This window comes from Furipterus horrens, unplaced genomic scaffold, assembly GCF_987537825.1.
Source record: "Furipterus horrens unplaced genomic scaffold, mFurHor1.1.pri manual_scaffold_13, whole genome shotgun sequence".
Taxonomy (NCBI): Eukaryota; Metazoa; Chordata; class Mammalia; order Chiroptera; family Furipteridae; genus Furipterus; species Furipterus horrens.
This window is the reverse complement of record NW_028327183.1, coordinates 44,429,939-44,450,620: the sequence shown is the minus strand read 5'-3', so window position 1 is coordinate 44,450,620 and position 20,682 is coordinate 44,429,939. Positions and strand designations below refer to the sequence as shown.

The following is a 20,682-nucleotide window of genomic DNA, read 5'->3' as shown; positions in this document are numbered from 1 at the left end:
TGTTCTGGTTAATACACCACCCATTTTTCATGTCCTACTCCCCAGTTTGCATACTGGTCAACCTCTGGGAATAGCCAACTTCAGTTTTTCTATGAAAAGACAGAAAATTACACAGACTTGAAGAGTTTAACACAGGAAGGCAGGTGTGGTTCCTTACATGATGGTTCGCTGCATGCTGGCGGCAGAATTGTCCCCTCCCTGCTCCTCTTCTCTTCTCCCGTCAGTCACTCTGGAACAGACATCCAAATACCTGGTGAGAGGACTGCTTGTGCAGAGGTCAAAACATATAAATGAGCCCTGGCTGGTGTGGCTCAGTGGATTGAGTGCCAGCCTGCGAACCAAAGGGTCACTGGTTCGATTCCCAGTCAGGGCACACGCCTGGGTTGTGGGCCAGGTCCCCAGCTGAGGGTGTGCGACAGGCAACCACACACTGATGTTTCTCTCTCTCTCCCTCCCTTGCCCTCTCTAAAACTAAATAAATAAAACCTTTAAACAATACACACACATAAATCTCCTTTCAGAAAAAAATTCCACCAAATCAGAAACATGTTTCCCCTTCAAGAAGAAACTCTCCTTTTTTCGGACCAGACTAATTTGCCAGTGAGATTTATCAGTGCAGAAAGAGCTCCAAGTCAGAGAACAAGATCAGAAGCCTCCTTTCTGCAGGGAACCCCCACTTATTTGCACAGGAACCTCTCCAACCTGTTGCCCACACACAGTTCACAGGAGGGTCCACCTCTCCTTCCTGACGGTGGCCATCCTGGAGCTGAGAGCCCTTCCCCTTCCCCCCACCCTCTTTGTCTCGAATGCAAATTCTTTCAGAATGGCTGCCATCGCTCTTCTACTTGATGTGTAAAAACGCTGATTACACTGGCATATACACACGTCTGATGACTAAAAATCGGGGCAAAATCATTACTGAAGAAGTGAGGGTTCCTCAGCAGGATCCTGCAAAACCTGGAAGCCTGGTGACCAGGAGTGACGCAAAAGGGTCTTCCGTAGCAAACAGCTTGAGGAGGACAGGCCAGAAGGCTCGAGTCTGCATTTCTTCTAGTTAATAAGAGCCCCGTTTCCTAGCCTGTCTGCTCCCCTCGCCACTCCCCAGCCCCGTGAAATCTTTCACACCTTTCCCCTAAATATGCTGCTCATCTTCTGAGGCTTACAGAGCTCAGCGTCCCTAACGGACCACTGAGGAAGCTGAGACGGGGAAGATAAAGTGCCTGCCCCAGGCAGTGAGGGATACCAGAAACGGAGGACGCCCATTCTGCCACCAACCTGGGGCTGTATTTATTAAAAGACTTTTATTTACTTATTTTTAGAGCAAGGAGAAGGGAGGGGGAAAGAGAGGGAGAGAAATATCAATGTGCGGTTCCCTCTTGCACGCCCCCAACTGGGGACCTGGCCCACAACCCAGGCCTGTGCCCTGACTGGGTGGGGATCGAACTGGTGACCCTTTGGTTCGCAGGCCTGCGCTCAACCCACTGAGCCACACCAGCCAGCGACGGTGTTTAAATATCCGCATCGCAATCCCTGTCCTACTGCATCAGAAAGTCTGGGGATGGAGGGGGCAACCTGCAGGCCTGGTGAGCTCCCAGGAGATCCTGAGATAAGACAGAATTCAGGAAGGTCTTGCTTGGCCGTGACTTTCCTGCCTTTCCCTCATGCCTCCTTCTCAGGCTGTAGAAAGTCGGAGATTCAAATGCACTGAAAGGGCGATGGAGGCCAAAGGAGGCAGTCTTGAATCCCATCTTCTGGGGTCTCCCCTCATCAGATCCCCTCGGTTTTCACAGGCTAGCTCCCCGTTCCCAACGTTCCTCTCTTGTCCCCACCAAGCGCCCTGCCCCTCAGCCATCAAGCCTTCCCCTCACCTAAGGACATCAAGACCACTCTCTCTTCCCTCCCCAAGCTCCTCTGGCCTTCCCTCTTGCCATCTGGGCAACCAGAAGCGCAGCCCCCTTCTCCTCGGCCCCACCCCTCCCCGGACCTAGGCCGCTTCTCTGCGGTCCGGCCGGCAGAGGCCGTCCGTTGACTCCGCCCCTCACCAGGTATACCGCGCACAAAGCCAGGCCGCTCCCTACCCAGGGCGTTCCCCGCCTTCCGTAGGCCTTCGCCAGGCCCTGGCCCTTACCACGGGACCGCTCCCTGCTTCCATCTCCATCCAGCCGCGCTCTCCCCTTGGAGCGGACCCCGCCTCTCCTTCCACTGTCCCCGGGCCCCGCACAGCGCCTTTCAGGGGGCCCGCATACCCCGGCCCACCTAGCCTATCCCTGACTACGCCCCCGTCCAGGTGGCCCTGTCCCTCCAGGTCTCGCGTGAAATCGTCTTCGTCCCACTGGCTCCAGCCCGCGTCTACCTTCCATCTGGCACTCTCCTCTGGCCGACGCGCTCCCGGTCGCCTCAGCGTCCCTCACGCCCGCTCCGCCGAAGCCGACAGACCCGGCGAAGCCGTGGGCCCTGGGCGTGTGACACGCGCGCAGTCCCTCAGTCCCGCACGGGCGGCCCCACCTGCCTCGCGCCGGCCCCGCGCGCCGCTGTCCTGGGCGTCAGACGAGGAACTCCTGCGCGCTCGACTGCGCTCCCAAATTCCCGCCACCGAATTCGCGCGCAGACCTGGGCGGTCGGGGGCGGGGCCGAGCGGAGGGGCGGGGTCCGGGGGCGTCCGCGCCGCCGCGGGTCTGTGTTCGCTGTGAGTTGTAGTCTCCAGGGCGTCAGGCTGCTAGGAAGAGGGGGTGAGGTGGGGCGAGCCCTCCCGCAGAGCACGCTGGGAAAAGGCTTGCTCTAGACCAGCGGATGTGGCTGCAGGTGCCGGGGGTGACTGACCGGGAAAAACGAACATTCGGCAAAAGCCGCTGCGCAAGGCACGGCGGGAAGAGAGGCGGGAGGCGGCGCGGGGCATCCCGGGAGCAAGGGCCTCGGCGCGGGGGCATTGTGGGAGGTGGATGCCGCTCCGGGGCGGGTAGGTGAGTGGGGAGGGGCGGGAAGGGTGCACATCTGGGGGAGGGAAGAGGCACGATTGGGTGGGACAGCGGGAGGAAAGGGCCCGCGGCGGGCGGAGCTGGGAGGGGGGTTGCAAGAGCGGGCTGGGAGGGGCGGCACGGGGGTGGGGGGAAGCGCAGCTGGATGCGGGGAGCAGCTGGATTGGGGCCATTTCTTGGACAATAACGCACCTCTGGAGGATGATACTTGTAGATGGAAGGAGGGGGGCCACAGCTGGACTGGGGGAGTGCGTCTGAGCAGGAAGGGGACACACGAATATTAGTGACATATCAGAATTGTCCACAAGTGAATGGGGTACACACCTGTAGGGAGAGTGTAATACTGGATGTGGGGACTGCCTCTGGATATGGAAGCACTTCTAGGAAGCGGAGGCCATGACTGGATGTGGCGACTCATAGGGGCTACACCTGGGGAAGGGGCAAGAGCCGCATGTAGGAGACACACCCAGGGAGGAGAGAGCCACACGTGTATGGAGGATATGCCTGGGTATGAGGAGGGGCCAGTGACCGAATGTGGGAGCACATCTGGAGATGGAACATCTTTGAGGGGGCACAGCTGTACAGTCAAGTGTAGATACATGGAGGGGAGCATTCCGTATGAATGGGAGCACCAGAGGTTACAGCCACGGGTAGGAGACACATCTCAAGGCGGAGGAAGTTTTAGCTGGAAGTTGGGAACACGTTTGAGGAAATGTACACAGCTGACCTTTAGAGTCATATTTTGTACCTAGGGATCACATCTTTGGAGGAGGGTGCCAGAATTAGAATTAGGGATCGTGGGAACAGGCTCCAGCTGTCCCTGGAGTAATTCAGGAGATGGGAGGAGCCCAAAGATGGGGGCGGGGCAAGGTCCATATCTAGAAATTAATGGAAGTGCATCCTGCCCTGGGCCCCAACTGGATAGAGGCACCAGCACCAAAGAGGCAGGCTAGAAATGGAGGGCGTGGGATACCTCAGGTGGGGATGGCTCTGTGGTCTTAGGCACGTGTCCTCCCCCTTTCACTCAGACGCCCCAGGATGGAGCCCCCACCTGGCATGGCGGTGGGGCAGGAGGAGCAGGAGCTGCTGGAGCGGGCCTTCTTCTCGTGGGCTGAGTTCAGCCGCTTCTTCGACGCGTGGTGCCAACAGCGGCTGGCGCTCTTCTTCGTCCAGAGCTCCATGCACCTGACACGCTGCCACTGGGCCAGATTGCCCCCGCTGTACACGCTCATTGATGTGCTCAAGTACAGCTACGTGCGGCTGGTGTGCAAGGACGTGTGCGCACCCAGCCGGCCCGCCATAGGGTGAGTGAGCTGAGCCGCCACCCTGCTGGGTGCTAGAGGGGTAAAGAAAGCAAGGGGGAGGGGGAGGCACAGAGCCCCTGACCCAGGGATTGGGAGAGAGAGAGATGCCAACTAAAACAGCTAAATACACCTTGCAGGGAGGCTGAGAGTCAAGAAGGGAAGCTTACGGAGAGCCAGAGACAGGGAGCTGGAGCGGCAAAGTCGCACACACAGAGGCAAGGTGGGCTGCACTTACAGACTTTATGTTAGAGGCCTGTAGAGAGCAGAGACACCCAAGAGAGAGAAGGAAAAAAGACTCAGAAAATTCCAGAAACGTGGAAACTCGGAGCCAGAGACACCAGACAGGGCCATAAAAAAACAGGTGAAAGCCTGGTTTTGTATCCATACTAAAAGATCAGAGACAGAGCTGCAGAGAAAGCCACAGGACAGTAAAAAAAAAAAAAAAAAAAAAAAAAAAAAAAAAGCCCATCCATTCAGTAAATACAGAGCCAGTTCCCAAGCTTGGGGCCAGGACTAGTTCACTGGAGGAAGGTGGGAGGTGATTGTTGGAGCAAGACACATAAATTCCCTGCCCTTCTGCAACTTTCACACTGAGCAGGAAGATTGACGTTATAGGGACAAGCTCACATGTAATTCCCTCCAACTGTAATGCTACGGCAGCAACAAGTGAGAAATCCAAGCAGCTAAGAAACACACCCAAGTGGCAAAAGGTATTTCACTTGGCCCCGATTTCAAGCTGAGGACATTGCCCATAGAATGTTAGGTTTGTAGCTTCCCTTGAAACAGGAAGAGACTGAGCCCAGGTTCCATTGGGGCAGACGGCCACCCCAGTCAAACCCGGCATTGGCACTCAGCTTTGCCTCAGACCCCACTACTCTCTGCTGCCTCATACTTAGCATTGCTACTTCTTTGTTTTTCCCACCTGGGCCTTGTAGGTATGAGTTTGAGACCCTTGGTTAGGGGGCCACAACATAGGCTGTTTGAGACAGACTCTACCACTTCCTGGGCAGATTTCTTGGGCAACAGACTTCACATGCCCAAGCCTCAGTTTTCTCATCTGTGAAATGGGCTTATCACAGCACCTGCCTTATAGGGCTGTCGGGTGGTTCCCATGAAACCATGCACAGGAACCCCGGGCGGCTGGATAAATTCCAGCTGTCACAGGAAGTGAGAGCACAGACTTCTGGGTGCAGGCCATGGGTCTGCTGCTGATGAGCTGACGACATTGAGCTTGCAACTTCACCTTTTCTGGGCCTCAGTTTCCTCACTTGGAAAATGGGAGAAGTAACAGTGCTGATCTCATAGGTTTTGTGAGGATTAAATGAGATAATACATGCAAATCGTTCAGAAGAGTGCCCAGCACAGAGTGAGCACTCTCTGACAGAAATTCTCACCACAGTTGAGATTACTCTTCTCAGTAATTTATTCACTGCTTCTTCTAGAAGCAGAGACCTGGAGATCTGGAAGCAGAATAGCATCAAACACACCTCATCACACAGAAATCTAGAATATTGGAACGTGCAAGAAGCTTATGCCCAACCTAGAATCTCTCTGTTAACAAAATCTAATTCAAAGTAACACTTACTGAGCACCTACTGTGTACATGCTCCTTGCTGGGAATTTTGAACCCAGAGCTGGTCTCTGCCCTTGAGGAGCTCAAGGACTAATGGAGGAAACAAAGAGGGGGGAAAAAGGAAATAGTGGTCCATAGTAGTGAGAGAAAGGAGGATAAAAGAGAGAGTCAGCTGCACTGGAGAGTTTATAGGGTGGTTCTGGAAGGCTTCCTGGAAGAGGTGACCAGGACTCTTGAAGATTTTATTTATTTCTATATGTATGAAAAGTATTTGACTTAACAACCACATGGCGTTACTCTGTGCAGGCACTGTCTCAAGCACTCTACAAATGTCAGAGGGAGCCAGGGGTGGGGACACGGAGCAGGGAGTGACAGGCTGTGGAGGGGGCTCGGCCTGGTGACTCAGTGGACAGTGGGATGGTCCCTGGATGAGGAGCCCAGAAATGGCAGTGGTTGATGAGCTGCTTCAAGGGTGACTTAGGGCCATCACTGTGAGCCATTCTGTCCTCCAAGCTGCTCAGGGCCCCTGCTCTGTCACAGTCTGGAGACAGCCCGTGAGCAAAGAGGGCGGAGACTGGAGAAAATTCGTGTAAGAGATGTGGCTGGAATGGTGCCAAGGCCTGGACCTGCAGGGCTGAGTCCGTGGGCTGGGACAATATCCTGGGGGCTGTGGGGAGCCCCAGGAAGGCTGTGAGCAGGGTCACCTCTGGATGTAGGGAGATCCCTCTGTGGCCACGTGGGGGAAGGGCTGGAGGAGAGGGACGGCAGATGGGGGAGGAAGGTCTGGCTGAGGGGCTGGAGAACACACAGGCTTGATTTCCATCTCCTCCTTCCCCCTTTCCTGGAGGGTGCACAGTGACCTCCCAAATCACCACCCCCATTTCCTCTCCCCTGAGCCCCTCTCAAAGGCGCTTTCCTCCCCAGCACAGGATTGGCTCAACCTTTGCCAGCTTTTGAAAACACAAAGAGCTTGAGAAGCTGAAAGATCAAGAAGAAATGGGCAAGCGAAGTATAAAACAAACCAAAGCAGTGGCACTTTTAGAAGGAAAAAAGATGTATCGGAAACCGTGGCTACTTTTTATTTACTGTTTACTGTGCACCAGCTTCTTTTCTAACCTCTTGACATAATTTAATCCTCTTACTTAGTCCTTTCAACAGGCCTGTGAGGTTGGTATTATTATTAGCTCCAATTTCCAGATAAGAAAACTGAGGCACAGAATTTAAAGCACTTTCCCAAGATAATATAGTTGCTAAGAGGAAAGACCAGGATTTGGACCTGCGCCACTTGACCACAAAACCCATGCTTTTTCTCCTCCCTCTTTTTCTCTCCCTCCTTCCTTCCCTCCCCTTCCCCTCATCTTTATTTTAATCATGGATTCTCAGTATGGGAGTTGAATGTGCTGGCACCCTAAAGATATTTTGGTCCTTGGTGCTATGCTGTTTGTTCATTCATGTAAGAGGTTTGTTTTGAGTACCTACTATGTACAGGGTAAATGTATTTTAGATGCTGGGGCTTCAGTGGGGGAGTTCCCCACTCAGAGGGGAAACGTGTTACAGATGGGCACCAATCAAACCACCGCCCCAATGTGTGATGGAATCTGCCCTAGTCTGGGGTAGTTAAGGAAGACCTCCTGGAGGAGGTGACACTGAACTGTGAAGGATGAGTAAGAGTTAATTAGGTCCAAAGAAGGGAGAAGGATGCTTCCTGAAGAAGGAAAGAACTTACAATAGGTTGTTGGCAGTGGAAATGGGGAGAAGTGGATGGTTTGGAGAGCGGAGAAGGCACTGTGGGCAGGACTTGGTGACAGCTGGTTTTGATGGGTGAGTGGCAGGCCTTGGTGCCTGGGATCATACAGTGGGATTCAGTTATTTGCTCATCACGTATTTACTAAACCCCTCCCAGTGGCCAGGGGCTGTTCTAGGTGCTGGGTCCTGCCCACATAGTTTTCATTGAGGCATGGGTGGGATTCTTCTCCCAGCCAGATAGAGAGAAATTGCAAAGCAGCGTATTGAGGTCACAGAAGATGATGGTGTGAGATCCTGGTCTCTGCCAAGACGGACAGCTTCACAGAATGAAACTTAAAACATGGAACACACATTCAGAAAAGTGCACAAATTATACACATGCAGCTTGATGCGTTTCCCCAAAATAAACCGCACATGTAACCAGCACCGAGAGAACAGGAGACAGAACCTGCCCAGGGCTGAGAAGCCGCCTCGGGCCGCCCAGAGGGTTAACCACTCAAGGCCAACCGCTATCCACGTATTGCAGGCAGAGGTTAGCCTTGCCTGTTGTCAAACTTTCTATTAACAAAAGCCCCCGTGTGGTGGGTCTGTTTTCGTGCCTTCTCACGTGGTAGGTTTGTGAGAGCCATCCATCTGCTTGGAGATAGTAATGTTGGTTCATTCTTATTGTTGATTCGTTTTTTATTTTAGAACTATATTACAACTTATTTTCCTACTATGCTGTTGTCTATTTGGGTTGTTTCAAGGATTTAGCTAATGCAGATAGCGCTGCTACGAACTTGCTAGTGCAGTCACTCGGCGCCCATGCTGAGATGTTAGTCCTGCGTGAAACTCCTGTCCAGAGGGAGGCGCCCGGTCAGCACTAGTAAATACACTGATGATCGGTTTTCCAAAAGCCGTGGTCCCATTTCCCACCTCTGCCAGTGAGATAGGAGAGATCCAGTCGCTCCACATCCTCGCCAACGCTTCACGTTAATGGTGTCTTATTGGTCACACTGGTGGTGTGTAGTGGCGTTTTCTTAGGGTTTAAGTTTGTATTTCCTTGACAAGTTTGAGCGCGTTTTTGTGTAGACGAAGTTTTACAACACAGGAAGCTAACTTCCGTTGGTTCCGGATACACAAAAACATCCGTGGGAATGCTAGCCGCCCAGTAGGGTCCGGTGTATCTTTGGGGAGGGGGGGAGGGGGTGTCGTTGGGGCAGTTCACAGTGGGCCCGAACTTTCCATTTGTTATTGCCCAATCAGAAGCAGAAACAGGAATATCAGAGGTGTTTTATTTTCTTAAAATTGTTTGAGGTAAATATAAAGCATTCATTCACTTTTGATAGCTCGGGGGGGGGGGGGGCGGCGGGTATAGAATTACCTTCCACCTACCAACTCTATTAATCCTCACAACGACCCTATGAGACAACTATTATAATAACTTATTTTTTTAAACAAAAGAGGAACCAGAGGCAGGCCTGAAGTGAACTTGCCGGAGCTCAGACACCCGGCCTATTCTTAAGGCTCTCTCCTTTTCTGTGCTTGAAACCATTCTTAATGTTGAGAAATAAAAATAGAAAGGAGAGCGAAGGAAGGCGAGGGCCGCAGGGCGGCGTGACGCGGCGGTGGTCGTTCCTCCCGCAGGCACCCCGAGGCCGGCTGCCCTGCCTTCATCATCCTCAAGCTCAGCCCGCTGCGGGACCGCCTCGTGGTGACGGAGTGCCGGCTCACGCACTCGCACCCGGCCTGCCCCATCCAGTTCGCCTACTACTTCCGCCCCGGCCGCCTGCTGGCCAACGCCTGCCTGCCGGTGCGCACCACCAACAAGATCTCCAAGCAGTTCCTGGCCCCGGCCGACGTCCACCGCCTGCTTTCCTACTGCAAGGACCGGGACCACAGCGTCGTCGACGCCCTGCGCGTGCTGGAGGGGCTCTTCCACACGGACCCTGAGGCCAAGGTGGGGTCTCCGGAGAGGCAGGCGGGGGCGGGTCCTTCCTTCCTTCATTCATCCTCCCACCCATCCATTCATTGCTTTGATTCCTTCCTTCCTGCCTTCATTCCATGAGCACTTGCTGCGGCCTGGAGAAGACACACCCGCCTCCAAAACCTCGCCCTCGGGCGCAGCGCGGCGCTACGACCTCCTGCCCTGGTGGAAACGCTCTGTGGTTCCGCGCTGCCCGGCAGGCCCAGCCGCAGCTGGCTGTTGAGCACTTGAAATGTGGCCAGTAGGACCGAGGGACTGGATCTTAAATTTTATTTTGCAGTAACTCACTGACATTTAAACAGCCACTGATGGCTCTTGGCCGCCTTGCACAGGTAACTGCTAGACCGGCAGCAGTTAGAGTGGGGGAAACCAGCAGTGGACAGACGCGTCCAAACATGCTGTAATGTCACTAGGGCTGAGTGCTAGGAACAAGATCAGAGTGGTGGGAAGCATTATGTTTTTAAGAGAACATATTTTTAAAACAAAGATTTTATTTATTTTTTAGAGAAAGGGAAGGGAGGCAGAGAGACATCAATGTGCGGTTGCCTTTCACACAACCCCAGCTGGGAACCTGGCCCACAACCCAGGCATGTGCTCTGACTGGGAATTGAACCAGTGACCTTTAGGTTTGCAGGCTGGCACTCAATCCACTGAGCCACACCAGCCCAGGCTAAAAGAACATTTCTAAAACTGAACTACATACATGTATAGGAAATGCATGAATGATAGGTGTGCAATTTGATGCGTGTTCACAAAGTGAAAACACCCCGGGACCCAGCACCTAGATCAAGCATTAGATGGGAGGGTACTGTGTTCCATGATGAGTACAGGGCCAGTTGGTTGACCTCCGTGCTGTCTTCAGAGGGAAGCGAGTTCCAGGCAGAGGGACCAGCCAGTGCAAAGGCTCAGAGGCTGGAGCGAGCCCCATGTGCTGGAGGGACAGCAGGAGTTCTCCTCCAGGAGGCATCTTTCTGCTGTTTGGATCCAACATCAGGGCCAGGGTAGACATGAAGGGGAGCGAGGAGGGAAGGAGAGAAGAAAAGGAGGAAAGCAGGTGGGTTTCTCCCATGACTGTCTTTCCTTTCATGCATGGGGCAAGTCCCCACTCACGGTAAAGGTGAGGAAGGAGCCTGAGCTGGAGGTGGGGGGAGGGCTCTGGACCTGACTCTGGAGGTGTCAGCAGAATCGTAACGACACCACGGCTGTGGCCTCTGGGTACGGAAAGATGGGGTCCATCCCAGTCTAAGGACCACATCTGTCAGGGAGGGCTGTTAGGCTTCTGCCCACACGTGCCACATCAGCTCAGGTCACTTTCACACACTTTGTGGACCAGAGCAAGTCACATCACCCTGCCTCACTGCAAGAGGTCAGAGAGGGTCAGACCTGCCCAGGTCCCGGTGATGGCAGAGCGATGGTTACTTGGCCAATGACAGCAGCAGGCTTATAGAGCATCTCACCGACGGTGTCCCCGAGCCCCATGAATCTGCAGGTTTCCCCTGCTCTGCAGTCACACAGGCTGCCTGCGGCTCAGTCTCTGAGCCTTTTTACGGCTCCCGAAGGAAACGTTCTCCGCGCATGCGCTTAGAGCCGCGTTTTCCATCACACCAGCCAATTCGGGGCAATACAGTAACAGCCAGAAACTTGATCTCATTGATATCATTGTAGGCTAAGAGCTTTATATACATTCTAGCTGTGTCATTGACTGGCTGAGGGGCATCCAATGAGTTGTTAAAAAAAAACCCAAAAAACAGTTATCTGACTTCCCTGACCCTCAGTTTGTTCATCTGTAGAATGGGGCCAGGGTGACCCTACTCAGGGCCTGAACCAGCACTTGGCACGCCATATTGGCTCTGTAAATTTTTTTTTTCTTTTCTTTTTTTAAAGATTTTATTTAGTTATTTTCAGAGAGAGAGGAAGGGAGAAAAAGAGGGAGAGAAACATCGATGTGCAAGGGAAACACCAGTCGGTTGCTTTTCACAGGCCCTAACCAGGGACCTGGCCCAAATCCGTGCATGTGGCCCAACAGGGAACTGAACCGGCGACCTTCTGGTTCACAGGCTGGCACTCAATCCACTGAGCCACAGCAGCCAGGGCTGCTCAGTAAATACTTGGCAGATAAGTTCATTCATTTGTGTGTCCTCCACCTTCATCACATGTCACCTCTCCCCTTAAGTGTCACCCATACATTGCCCCCCAACTCCTGCCTTTTCCCCCAACCATTCTGAATGACGTGGACCCCAGCCCTGCCACTTGTTAGCTCCATGACCTTGGGCAGTCACCCCTCTGGTGTAGCCGGGCCCCCTTAGATCACCCTCAGGTTCATTGAGGACTCCCAAGACTCAGCAAAGTCGTCACACTCAGGGCCACAGTGCATCCCAGTGGAAGGACAGATCACAGTCAGCAGAGGGGAGAGGTGCGTGGGGCAGCTGCCGCTCCCAGGGGAGTGCTGTGGACGGGGCTTAGTCCTCCCAGCAGCAGTGTGACAGCACACGTGGAGTCCTGCCAGCCAGGGAAGGTCCCCTGAGCCTTGGAGTCCAGGGTTTATGTTGGGGTTGGGCACATAGACACGACTGCCTGTCGGCGTGGCTGGCCCTAGTCTCCAGCCCCTCCAGAGGTCAAGTTGGTCCTGCACGTCCCAAGACCCCACCATGAACCACACTGTTAGCAGTGCCTATCTGTTGAGAGGGGCCCAAGGCCACCACATAAACAAAGGCATTCTTATCAGGCAGGACATTTCAAGGGCTTGTCTCCCAGGATCTTGACAAGAGCCAAACCTTTCTTTGAGATGGGCAGGGTTTGGACAACCCAGACCTGCTGCCATGCCTGGAATTTCTCAGCCTCAGTTTCCATATCCACAATGTAAGAAAAATAACGGTCCCCTCCAAGCGGTGCTCCTCGCTCACTCAGAAGGACCCCCACCAACCTCAGGTCCACTGCGCTTTCTCTGTAGCGTGCCCCCATGCTCAGTTAATATCAAGAGCTGACGCTCAGGGCACACAGACCTCCTGCCTTCTGCCTGCTTCATGAGGATTAACCCTCACAGTGACTTTACAAGGTGGATGTGAGGATGCTCCCTGCCTCTGCGGAGGGGAACAGCAAAGGCACAGAGCAGTTCAGAAACTTCCCCCAAGTCACACAGCTGGTGTGCAGACTCACACAGCTAGTGTATAGAGGAACCTGGATCTGTCTCCCCAATCTGGCTCCAGGGTCCAGAAATTCCGGACTGGCCAGTCGTCGGGCCTCGCAGCTGAAATGAACGCTGGTTGTACCCTTGCTCACGGAGACTCTGCCAGTCAGTCCCACGTCCCTCTCAGGGCCTGTCAAAGCCTCGGCACACAATAGGTGCTCAATAAACGCTGTTTAGTGAACAGTGGCTGTTCAGGAAAAAGCTCCTGTGCCCTCTTTAGAAAGAAAACCCAGAATCAGAAATCTAAATTTTAAAAAAATGGAATGGAAGTCAGCCTCCAATTAGTTGAGTGCCTGCCAGCCCTGGGCAAGTCTCAAGGCAAATACATTTTGCTGTGTTTGCTTTTCTCTCTTATTCCTGACTCCCAAAGAGGGAAAGATAAGAACTTACCTAGTACAATAGAAGCACCTTGCAGCTCTTTTCTTGAGATAGAATTGACATATAACATGATATTAGTTTCAGATGTACAACACGATTCAATATTTGTATGTATTATGATGTGATCACCACAATAAGTTTAGTGAATGTCCAAGAACCTTCATCTTTACATTAGTTTCTAGACCAGAAATAGAACATTCAAAGTGATGGAAATGTTCTAGATCAGGGACATCTGGTAGAGGAGCCACTGACCTCACAAGGCTCTTGAGCACTTGAAATATGACTAGTGTGACTGAGAGACTGATTTTTAAAATATATTTTAAAAGCTTAGTTAATTTAAATTGCTACATGGGGCCAATAACTACCATACTGGACAGTTCTATATGGAAACTTCTGCTGAGATCAATTAAACTTATTTATTTACTTATTTATTTAATCCTTACCTGAGGACATGCTCATTGATTTTAGAGAGGGGAAGGGAGGGAAAGAAACATCAACGTGAGAGAGAAACATTGATCAGTTTCCTTGTATGCACCCTGACCGGGAATTGAACCTGTGCTCTTTTGGTTTGCGGGATGATGCCCAACCAACTGAGCCACACTGGCCATGGCCGAGATAAATTAAATCATCAAGTAATTTCATAAAAATGAATGATGGTTGAAAAAATTATAGTGGTGTTGTAACTAATTCAACTTACGAGGGGGGGGGGACCCAAAAAATGCGGAATTATCTTCTGGAGGGCGGGCCCCTTGTAGTACAGGCTTCCCCTGCTAGATTAGTGTTCTAGGAACCCATCTGCATCAGAGTACCAGCTGGTGTTGTTGTGAGAGGCTGCACTGGACTTCAGTGCATTTTTATTTCTTTGATGACTCTGCATGTTTGCCCATTTCATGATGGGTGATTTGCGAGCGCACCTGCCCACACTACACTGAGGTTCAGCAGTTTTTGACCAAAAACAGCATGACTCCCATGCCCCACCCTCCCTATTCACCCAATTTCACCCCTAGTGACTTTTGTTTCCTTGGATGAAAAAAGTCCTCAAAGGGAAACATTTTGCCCATGTGGAAGAGGTAAAACAAAAAAACAGCAGGAGCACTAGAAGGTATCAAAATCAAAGAGTTCAAACACTGTTCTGAGCAGTGGAAAAAAGTCTCAGTAGGTGTATTGCATCAAATGGAGAATACTTTGAAAGTGACGGAAGTTTAAACATGTAAGAGTAAATACACAATTTTTAATAAATGAATTCCAGGGTTTTTTGGGTCCCCCCTCGTACTTGGCTTTTTCATAATATTTATTGCGTTCCAATACTATTTAAGATGCTGAGTGTATGATTTCAAGGTTAGGAAAGCAATTGCCTTATTCTCCATGTATTCTATTAGACTTTCTTTCTCGCGAGGTTTTTTTTTTAACTGGTCTTGTAGAATGAGATCAGGTTATGGCGGAACGGAACAGTCTGAACGGTCTGTGGGGAGATCTGTGCTGAGACTGTCCTGGAATCCTGGCTCTGAAGCTGTGGGTCAGCTCCGACAGGGACTGGCTGAAGGAGCCCTGACTGCCTGCCTGGTAGAGGGGCCCTAACTCATAGCTGCTACTCCCCCTGCTCCGTTAAGAGGTTTTTGTGCAATAATCATGAGGAGGCCAGGTTGACTGAGGCCAGGGCAGGTGAGAGGGACAGAAGATGAGGTCCAATGGCCTGGTTGCCCAGCCCCTGGCATGGTGTGAACTCTGAATTTTACTTCCAGTAAGGAACAGTGTCGTGCAAAGGGGTGATCTGATTGGAGTTATTGTTGTTTAAGATTTTATTTATTTATTTTCAGAGAGAGGGGAAGGGAAGGGGAAAGAGAAGGAGAGAAACATCACTGTGTGGTTGCCTCTCACATGCCCCCAACTGGGGACCTGGCCTGCAACCCAGGCCTGTGCCCTGACTGGGAATCGAACTGGTCACTCTTAGGTTCACAGGCTGGCGCCCAATCCGCCGAGCCACAGCAGCCAGGACTGATTGGAGTTTTGCAAATGCCCCTCTGGCATCCATGTGTGGAATGGACAAGGGGGTTTGGGTGGAGACGGGCAGCCCAGGGAGGAGGTGAGAGGGGGTGGTGGGCACGGGGGTGGGGAAAGCAATCGATTCTGGACTCATTATGAAGGTTGCCTCAGGGACTTAGGGATGGATCGCACGAGGAGGGTGGAGAAAGAGGGGAGCCAGGAACCAGCCCTGATGTCAGGGCCTGAGCCATGGAGTGGGTGGAGTTGCCATTGACAGAGATGGGGCTGACCAAGAAGGGACAGGTTCTGGGAGTGAGACGCAGGTGTGGCTTTGAACCGCTGGTCTCATGGGACACGCGAGCTGTCCGAGGGGCCACATGGCTGCAGAGGCATGGCCTCTGCAGTAGGTAAGTGTGGAGCCTGGAGATAGAGAACTGGAGGCATCAGCTTCGAGGTGATGACGGCTGTGTGGCTGGGTGAGGTCACTTTGGCAGGGCCTGGAGAAGGGAGCAAGAGAGGGCGGGCTGGGCTCTGGCGCTGCAACCTTTAGAGGTGGGGCCGGGGAGGAGGGCAAGCAAAGGAGACTGCAGAGGAGCTGCCCCGGGGGAAGGAGGAACGCCAGGCACTTTCAGGGTGACAGAAGCCAAGAGAGAGACCCGAGTCCCGGATCAAGGAGGCAGGGTTGCCATCCTCCATGCGGCGGACAGTTCAAGTAAGACAGTAGTAAGAGCTGGGGTTTGATACATGCCAGCCGTCGCTCCAAGCTTCAGACGCCTCCCTTTAGGCTCCCCACAACCCTGTTCAATGGGTGTTATAGTCTCCATTTCACAGACTAGGAAACTGAGGCGAAAGTGCAAAGGAAGTCACTTGCCCGAGGACTCAGAGCTGCTAAGAGGCAAAGCCAGGATTCAAACTCAGACTGTGTACCTGCAACCTGCACCCCAGAGACGTGCGCCGGGGATGTCACCGCCCGCTGGCGCGTTCACGGTCTCACTCACCCAGGGTGGATGGAGCTGTTGCTCTGGGCCAGGCATCTGACATGCAACAAAGTCCTCGCGGCGCTTCCATCTTGGGGAGGGCACACAGGCAATAAGCAAATCAGCAAATAAAGACGTGACATGCTTCAGGGTGGTGAGGGCCGTGGCCGAAGGGGTCAGAGAGGGCCGGCACGCTTGCTTAGCTGGGACAGTCGGAGGAGACCGTTCGGAGGATGTGGTCTTTGAGCAGACAGTAATTATAGTAATAACGAACACTTGGCGATCACTTACTTTCTGAGTGAGTGTTGGTGAATCATAGTGATGTTCCTTGTGCCAGGCAGCATTCTAAATGCTTTCATCGATTTCATCCTTCTGATCAGAGGTACTCTCATCATCCTCATTTTACAAATGAGAAGGAGGTCTGGGGAGCTGCCGGAAGCCACACAGCCCCAAAGTTGTTAGGTCTCAGCTTCTCAGCCCAGGCAGCCTGACTCCAGAGGTTCTGCTGGATCCGACTCTCCATGCACGAGGGAATGAATATTCAGTTCCCAGAGCGGAAACTGGGGGACAAGGAGGTTAAGGAGGGCACTGAGGCACAGAGGTGAAATCACAAGGTTAGAAAGTGGTGGGGCTGGGACTCGAACCTCTCTGCAGTCTGGCTGCAGGGCCTGCGCGCTTTCTTACTACGCTCTCACGTTGAGGGCTTGTCACAGTACGCTGCTGGGCCCCGCCCCCAGAGCTTCTGACTTAGCAGCTCTGGGTCGGGCCTGAGAATAGGTACGTCTGTTAAGATCCTGACAGGTGATGCTGATGCTGCTAGTCCAGGGCCCACACCTTGAGACCCACTACCTTAGATGCCAGGATCACAAACGCAGGCAATTGGCCTCCAGAGACAACGTTTTTGACCATGCCCCTGCACTGCCTCCTGCCGGTCAAAATAATCAATGCATGCCCACATGAATGAATGGATTCCCGATTTCCCCCGCGGGGGAAACTGAGGTCGGGGAGCTGGGATTGGCAGCCCTGGCATACCCTGACCTCCTTCCCTGCCTCCCTGCCTCCCCGCCCGGCCCGCAGGTGAAGCTGGTGTTCATGGAGAACCAGGCGGTGGTGGAGACCGTGTTCTTCCTGACGTCGCGTACGCGGGCGCTGCTGCGGCGCTTCCCGCGCCTGCTCCTGGTGGACCGGCTGCCGGGACTGCAGGGCGCACTGGACCTGCTGGCGGTGCTGTGCGTGGATGGCGCTGGCCACGCACGCCAGGCCGCCTGCTGCGTGGCGCGCCCGGGGACGCCGAGCCTGCTGCGCTTTGCCCTGGCCTCGCTGCTGCAGAGCGCGCCGGACGTCAAGGGCCGCGTGCGCTGCCTGATGGCGGGGCCCGAGGTGACCGCGCAGCTTCCCGCTGTGCGCCAGCTGTTGCCGGGCGCGCGCGTGCAGATCTGCCGCACGCAGGGCCTCGAGACGCTCTTCAGCAAGGCGCAGGAGCTGGGCGGCGCGGGCCGCGAGGACCCGGGCCTGTGGCAGCGCTTGTGTCGTCTTACCGGCGCCTTGTCATCTGCCGCCTACGCAGAGGCGCTTGCGGAGCTGCGCGCCCACGGCCCAGCCGCCTTCATCGACTACTTCGAGCGCAACTGGGCGTCCCGCCGCGACATGTGGGTGCGGTTCCGCGCCTTCGAGGCAGCCCGCGATCTGGACACGTGTGCCCTGGTGCGCGGCCACCGCCGGCGCCTGCTGCGCCGCCTTAGCCCCTCGAGTGGCATGGCGCAGTGCCTTCGGGACCTGGTGGCCATGCAGTGGGCCGATGCGTCCGGAGAGGTGGCGCCCGATGGCCCCGACGCTGGGGAGGCTTGGCTAGAGGGCGAACCAGAGAAGGAAGCCCAGGTGGAGAAGGAGAGGGGAAAAGGCGTGGAGAACGGAGATTGGGGAGGGGCCCCAAATGAAGGAAGTATTTGGAGAGGCGCCCAGTTGGAGGAGTGGGCCAGAGTACTGGAGACCAGAGGCCGCAATGGAGCTCAGCTGGAAAGCGAGAAGGGCGGAGGGTTGCAAACCCACTGTTGGAGAGGGGTCCAGCTGGAGAGCCAGAAGGTGAGAGGGCTGGAAGGGAGCGTCTGGAGAAGATCCCAGTTGGAGAACGAGCATCTGAGAGGCACAGAGATCAGAGACTGGAGGGGTGCCCAGCTGGAGAGTGAGAATGTCTGGGGGCTGGAAGGTTACGTCTGGAGGGGCACCCACTTGGAGAGCCAGCAGCTGAGAAGATTGGAAGGGTTCACCTGGAAGATGGCCCAGTTGGAGGGCCAAAGGATCAGCGTTCTGCAGACTACGGTCGGCAGGAGGGCCCAGTCTGACTATGAGAGAGCCAGGAATCTTGAAGGGAGCACCTGCAGGGGCGTCCAGAGGCGTGTTGAAAAGTTCTCTGGACTGAAAACCAGAGACCAGAAGGGGCCTCAGGTGGAAGCAGAGAAGGGAAGGGGGCTTGAGGTCAGAAACTGGAGGGGGGTCCATTTGGAGAAGCGCCTGGGGTTGGTCCCTGAGAATAAAGCCCAGAGAGGGCCCCGTTGGGGAGATGAGAGGAGAGGGCCAGAAGTTAGAGAAGAGAGAGCAGTGAGGTCAGGGATCAAAAGAAGAAGGGACCTGGAGGACATAGTTCTGGTCCAGCTTGGGGACAGAAGGGTGACAAGCCTAGAGAATGGAGATGGAGGGGGAGCTCGGTCTGGGGTTCCCAAGAGCAGAGCAGGGCAAGGAAGGGAGTGTGTGCACACAGCGGGGAGGTGTCTAGGGCTGGGGAATGGAGTTACGTGTGGTACCCCTGTGGGAACTGTGTTGGAGGGTGATTCAGAATGGGCAGTGACAAGAAGAGTGGACCTGGCCGCAGAGGACAGCCTGCAGGAAGGAAGTGAAGGAGAAGGCCCAAGGGAACCAGAGAGACCTTGCTGCCCTTCAGGAGAGAAGGAGGTGGACTGGGAGCCCCTGGCCAAGTTCCGAGCGGCGTGTGGGCCAGAGCTGGCAGAACTGGTGGCCGAGGAGCTGGCCTTTGCCAGACAGCATGGGACCCGGGGTTTCCATATGATCGGGGCTGGCTTTGCCCTTAAGGATGGCACCTCAGACTTCTTCCTAGACGGGGCCCTGACGCGCTGCAGCTGCTCCATTCACGCCGCCCGGCACCTGCCCTGTCGCCACCTCTTTGCAGCGCGCCTCCTCACCGGGACAGCCTTATTCCACATGGACCTGCTCAGGGACTGCTGGGGAAGGACCCCCGAGTCCTGACCCTCAGGCCCCTGCCCGCCTCCCTCCGCTGCAAGAGTGGAAGGGCATTCTGTGACCCCAAAGATAACAAGGCTGAGGCCTAGGAGGCCACCCCCAGTCCTGTGGCCACCTCCTGGATCCCCTGGGGAAGTGGTCAGTGGTCTCCAAGATCCTGGAAGATGGTGGTGGCCAGGGTGGGTACGAGGAAGAGCTATAGACAGGGTCAGGCTGGGGCAGAAGGAAGAAAGGGACAAACTGAGGGAGGGGAGGACATCCGGCTCTGGGGACAGCCTGGCAGGAGGAGACTGGTCAAGTCGAGGGAGTGCAGGAGGTGGAAAAGTAAGGAAGAGAGGGAGGCCCAGCGAGGGAGAGGTGAGGGCAGAAAAGACAATAAGAAGGCAGAAATGGAGAAGAAATAGAGGAAAAAACAGGGAGGCAGGAGAGGAGCCGGGGTGGGAAGGGAAGAAGGAGACCAGGGTGGAGGAGAGGGAAGATTAAAAGAAAAATAGTGTGGGAAAGGAGGAGAGAAGGGTGAGGGGAGTGATTCTGGTTATTTCTCCAAGGGCTGGAGGCTTGGCTCCCCTTCACCTTCTGATTGGCCATTCCCTCTGGTGGGATGGGCTGGGGGCCCTTCAGTGGCAGAGGGGAGCAATTGGGACTGTTGTGCTTCAAGACGGGAATAAAACAGTATTATTTTGGTTTCCATGCCAAGTTCTCGGTGTCTGGGGGAGGGTCAGTGGCCTAGATCTGGAGGGAAATTGAGGTGGTCCAGCATTCCTCCCTTCATTCTGTCAGCAAGGCCTTTTGGGGCCAGAGGGAATGAAGGGGCCCCAGATGAATCGCTCTCCATGGCAGCTGAGGCTTCCTCCTGAGTGGCTCCTGAACCTTTACATGCCCATCCTTGTCCCTTCAGGCCCGTCTTCAAGTGTCACCTTCTCTCAAGGGCCATCCCTGGAGAGTTTGTCTAAAAAGTCACCCCATTCTTTCTTCTTTTCTTTTAAAGATTTTATTTTTAGAGAGAGGGGAAGGGAGGAAAAGAGAGAGAAAAAAACATTAGTCGTTTCTTATAGGCCTCTAAATATCCATTTTTGAAAAATGCTTTTTATTCAGCTTGTTTTAACATTTCTAATTGTGCACATAAATATACTCATTTCGGCATCTCCGAAGGTCCCGGAGTAGCCATTGTAACTCCAGACGGAGTTACAGAAGCCCATCGTATCAGGAGTCCAAGCAGACAAATAGTTGGCTGGGGATGGACCGTAAATCCAGCTGGTGCCCCAGGATGGCCTCGTCTTTCTGTGGCGATTTCAGACAGAGGATGCCCCACTACAAAAACCCGTCTCAGAGGACCCA

At 54.0% G+C, this 20,682-nt stretch overlaps 2 protein-coding genes across 2 annotated transcripts in view; one reads left to right on the top strand and one right to left on the bottom strand.

The window, feature by feature from the left end:
* Positions 1 to 2,720, bottom strand: part of LIG1 (DNA ligase 1) — a 34,581-nt gene extending 31,861 nt beyond the window's left edge. The window contains exons 1-2 of the mRNA XM_090259648.1: positions 2,510 to 2,720; positions 158 to 229 (exon numbers count right to left, since the gene is read on the bottom strand). Of these exons, the coding sequence (XP_090115774.1) occupies positions 158 to 174 (17 nt within the window). The 5' untranslated portion in view covers positions 175 to 229; positions 2,510 to 2,720. The remainder of the gene's footprint in view (positions 1 to 157; positions 230 to 2,509) is intronic.
* ZSWIM9 (zinc finger SWIM-type containing 9) lies at positions 2,658 to 19,770 on the top strand. The gene is made up of 4 exons (XM_090259655.1): positions 2,658 to 2,960; positions 4,004 to 4,279; positions 9,225 to 9,537; positions 17,167 to 19,770. The coding sequence occupies exons 1-4, from the start codon at positions 2,791 to 2,793 to the stop codon at positions 19,348 to 19,350; spliced, it is 2,943 nt and encodes a 980-aa protein (XP_090115781.1). The 5' UTR covers positions 2,658 to 2,790; the 3' UTR covers positions 19,351 to 19,770.
* Positions 19,771 to 20,682: the final 912 nt, after the last annotated feature.